The sequence below is a fragment of the Alligator sinensis genome, unplaced genomic scaffold (genome assembly GCF_000455745.1).
Source record: "Alligator sinensis unplaced genomic scaffold, ASM45574v1 scaffold2147_1, whole genome shotgun sequence".
NCBI lineage: Eukaryota > Metazoa > Chordata > Crocodylia > Alligatoridae > Alligator > Alligator sinensis.
In genome coordinates this window covers 232-4,044 of record NW_005844155.1, presented here as the reverse complement: position 1 = coordinate 4,044, position 3,813 = coordinate 232, and the positions used below count along the sequence as shown (strand labels likewise).

The window sequence follows — 3,813 nt, the reverse complement described above, 5'->3', positions numbered from 1 at the left end:
TGGTGATACATGCCACTTTTCATGGGGGGCTGTTATTGTTTATCCTAAAAGTTTGAATCTCACCCATCAGACAGCTGTTGCCATGTACAGAAGGGAGAACGGAGGAATGAATTAACACATTTATTGTCCCTTCTCATTTGTTCCTGCTACAGAAAAACAAGACCAAAGACATGACCAACGAAATTACAAATATAATGACGTGGTTTGTGTCTGAGGTCACAGACATAATATATCCAGCAATAATTCAATATGAAGGAAGAAAAATCGCTGAGAGAGACAGGGGAGATGATGAGGGCAATGCCAAAAACTTTGTCTTCACAGACAGAAACAGAACACCCAGCAGATCACCAGGATGTATGAGGAGAGGGAGGAGAAGGAAAATAACCCCACTGTTTTCTCAACAGGCACCTAGCCAGTCTCCAACAAGAAGGCACCTTGCAAGAAAGCCTTTTTTTCCATCACTCAGAAAGGTATTTCCCAAAGAGGAAGTAGCAATGCAGGGAGCTTGTAGCAAGCCACTGGCAACCTGCACAATTGAGCCTGAAACACTGCAGTCACCAACCACGATTTATGCTGATGCTTTTTTTAGAGAGATATATGATGAAATAATAAGCAAATCAGTCCTATCACAAAACCCACATATTCAGGACATTCCAATCCCTGGAAGCAATCCCTCATGTATCATCACAGCTGGAGCTGATTCAATACTAAATAAGCTTTCCATGTGTCAGGCCACAAACCTGCAGCCTTCTGAAGACCAGGGTCTCTCCCCTGACATAGACACATTGACGGCCAAAATTATTCATACCAGTTTATCTGACCTTAAGCAAGAAAGAACTTCCAAAGTCTCAGTTTATGCGGACATGCAAGACAACAACAGTGTGCCAGCTGAGAGCTTTGGTGAGCCAGCAGAGAGCTTTGGTGGTTTGATAAGGAGAAAAATTAATGGTTACCAACAGGAAAAAGCAAAGGCACCCTCTTCAGTTCCGTATAACCCCCAAGAACCTGGAGAAATTGATGCTGAAAAGCTTTTAGAGGCTCCTACCAAAAGTAACGCCCGAGGCCACAGTCCCACACCATCTATTCTGGGGGTATGCCACAGAGTTTTGGAAGATCTAATCAGCGGGCTTTTATCTAACAGTCTCCCTGCCGCCGCCAGCACATCTTCCTCTCCAGAAAATAAAATGGATTTTGAAGAATTTGACTTAATTCACATGAAGATAATCAGTAAAGTTAAGGCAAAAATCTCTGAAGATGAGAACTCTTCTAGCCAGCATACTGAACAGCCGCACTCCAGGGTGGAGGACATGATTCAAACAATTGCTGATTCAGTCTACAATAAGCTTTTGACACAGTTTCAGTCTAGATTCACTATGCAGAACTGTCTAAGAAATGGGTGCATGGTTATTTCTGAAGCTCTTTGTGACTTGGTCGTCCAAGAGGTTTCTGGACATCCACTGCAGAACTCTCTTTCTGAAAAATTACTGCTTCACCACTGTGCCGAAGCTGACGAGATTGCTGAAAAAGTTACTCTAAGAAATGTTACTGAGCCTTTGCATCACCCAAACAGTTTATCATCATATCTTAGTAAGATAGCTCCTCTCATCATAGAAAAACTAGAAGCAAACCTTATGTCAACACTTTCTTCCCTCTTTCCCGTTGCCGATTTGGACACAGAAAAGATTTTGTTACTGAATGGAGCAACTAGAAAAATACTGCATGCTTTGGAAGCAGTCCTGTCACAACACCAGATGAACATGAACAAACATATCAATGAAAGAGAATTTTTAGGCACTGAAGACAGGCCGGCTATGGGAGACATATTCCATTTGGCTTGCACAAGCACTGGAGACCATTCTGACTCTGACATTTTTGTTTGCGGAAACTTAACAGATAAGACAGATATTTTAGCTAATAGGATAGCGGCTTCCATAGCAAAAGATGTTGCCAAACCTGAATTTCAAGGCAGTTCAGAGGGGGAGACATTGCCTGTTTCAACTTCAACAACAGAAGCTGTTAGGATTGTTGAGAAATTCCCTGCTGATTTTGGCACGATAGAGAAAATGCCAAAGCCACCTATAAACCCACCTATTCTTGTGATACCCGTGACATTTGTGGAAGAAATATTAAGTCGATTCCTTGCAAAAGTCTTAAGTTCAACTGACGGCACAAGCCCAAATTCCAGAAGACATTTATCACGATCCAAAGTGAATGGAATTGTTGAGGACTTTAAAGAGGCCATGGAACAAGGCCTGTCCAAACATAAAATCGGCCTTGTGGCAGCTACAAATGAACAACATTTACCTCCAGAGCATGAAGATGCAATTAATGAAGTTGTTCTTTCTGTTTCCAGGAATATGTTACAAAAATCTGGATCTGAGCAAGAACTTTATGATGACATAACAGGTTTCGATTTATTTTTTCCTCAAGAAATGGTTACAGTAATAATTGAGGAACTCTCTGATTGCCCTTTTTTACAGGCTGGTGGTGACAATCCAGCAACACCAAGCAAAAGTGCAATGAACCCAGGCAGAATTGCCGACATGGTCCTTTCCCAAGTGTCCGTTAGTGAAGAGCTTAAGACCTGGAGTTCTGAAGAAACAATCCCCAGTCCTGAAAATACAAGTTCAATATCTGAGGCACAGAGAAATGACGACAGTTATTTTTCTCTGGGTAGCACGGGACAACCAGTTATTAAGACCTGGAGTTCTGAAGAAACAATCCCCAGTCCTGAAAATACAAGTTCAATATCTGAGGCACAGAGAAATGACGACAGTTATTTTTCTCTGGGTAGCACGGGACAACCAGTTATAAGACCAGGGGAGGTAAGTAGAAAGAATAAGGCTGAGGCAATCCTGTTTTGTGAATGCCATCTTGCTTCTAACTGGATCTTTTGTTAAGATGATCATGTGGCATTGAAAGCCCATCTACTATGAATGCTGAATGCTCTTATAGAGGTGGTAGACCATCTTGTAGAGAGCCTGCAGTGGGCCTTCAGTTGGAGGACCCTCGTTAGCTGGGATTTTGGGAAAGCAGAGGAGGCAGGGGAGGGGCTGAGCTGAGGCTCCTGTATGCAAGACTGCTCCACACTTGACTTCAGAAGGTAGGACACAAGAGGCCCTCGTTCCACCCACGGACTCGGGCTTCACCTGGCAATTCATGGCACCACCAGGAGCCGTGGCTGGGAGGACAGCCCACCACCACTGCCTGTCCCTCATTCTGTGGCGTTGTAATCCTGAGGAGCACAGATCAAACAGAGTCCTTCTTAACTCTTTTTTTTTTTTACTCTTTCCATGGAACAGTTGGAAATGCTGCCTGCAGGCGCTAGCCAGAATGAACAAAGATCTCCCATATCAGAAGACATGGATGTTGATACAGGTATGCATGAGGAAGTGACACTGGCTAAGTTAGGTGATGTACTCAAGGTCACAAGGAAGTCTGTAGCTAAGCCAGAAAGTGATTCTACATTCATTGACCTAGCCAGAGACCATCATTTCTGCCCTACCTACCACCTCACATGTAACACTGCCGGAAAGAGATAGTTAGGTCCTGACCTTCAAATACAACATCCTGCAGAGCTCGGCCACAGCAGAGGATCCAGTCAAGCTGGTTATCCGTGCCCCACCCTAACACGTACCTTCATAGCACACATGGCTTTTTCCCTCTGCTTGTAGACTTCATTTTTGGTTAGTGCAATGGCTGAGTGATAACAAGACTGGATTAGAAATCCAAATGTGTTTCCCTGTACCAAATCACATCCTGTCCACAGGAGAGGCTTGTTTCTTGAGGAAGGACATTGGACTAAATGACCCT

At 43.6% G+C, this 3,813-nt stretch overlaps 1 protein-coding gene across 1 annotated transcript; it reads left to right on the top strand.

Annotated features, from left to right (window-relative positions):
- Nucleotides 1-863: 863 nt before the first annotated feature.
- LOC112549050 lies at nt 864-3,378 on the top strand (the record flags this gene model as incomplete). The annotated part of the gene is made up of 4 exons (XM_025195867.1): nt 864-1,050; nt 1,894-2,271; nt 2,431-2,825; nt 3,303-3,378. Coding segments are annotated over exons 1-4 (1,036 nt in total), but the record flags the coding sequence as incomplete, so codon positions are not given.
- Nucleotides 3,379-3,813: the final 435 nt, after the last annotated feature.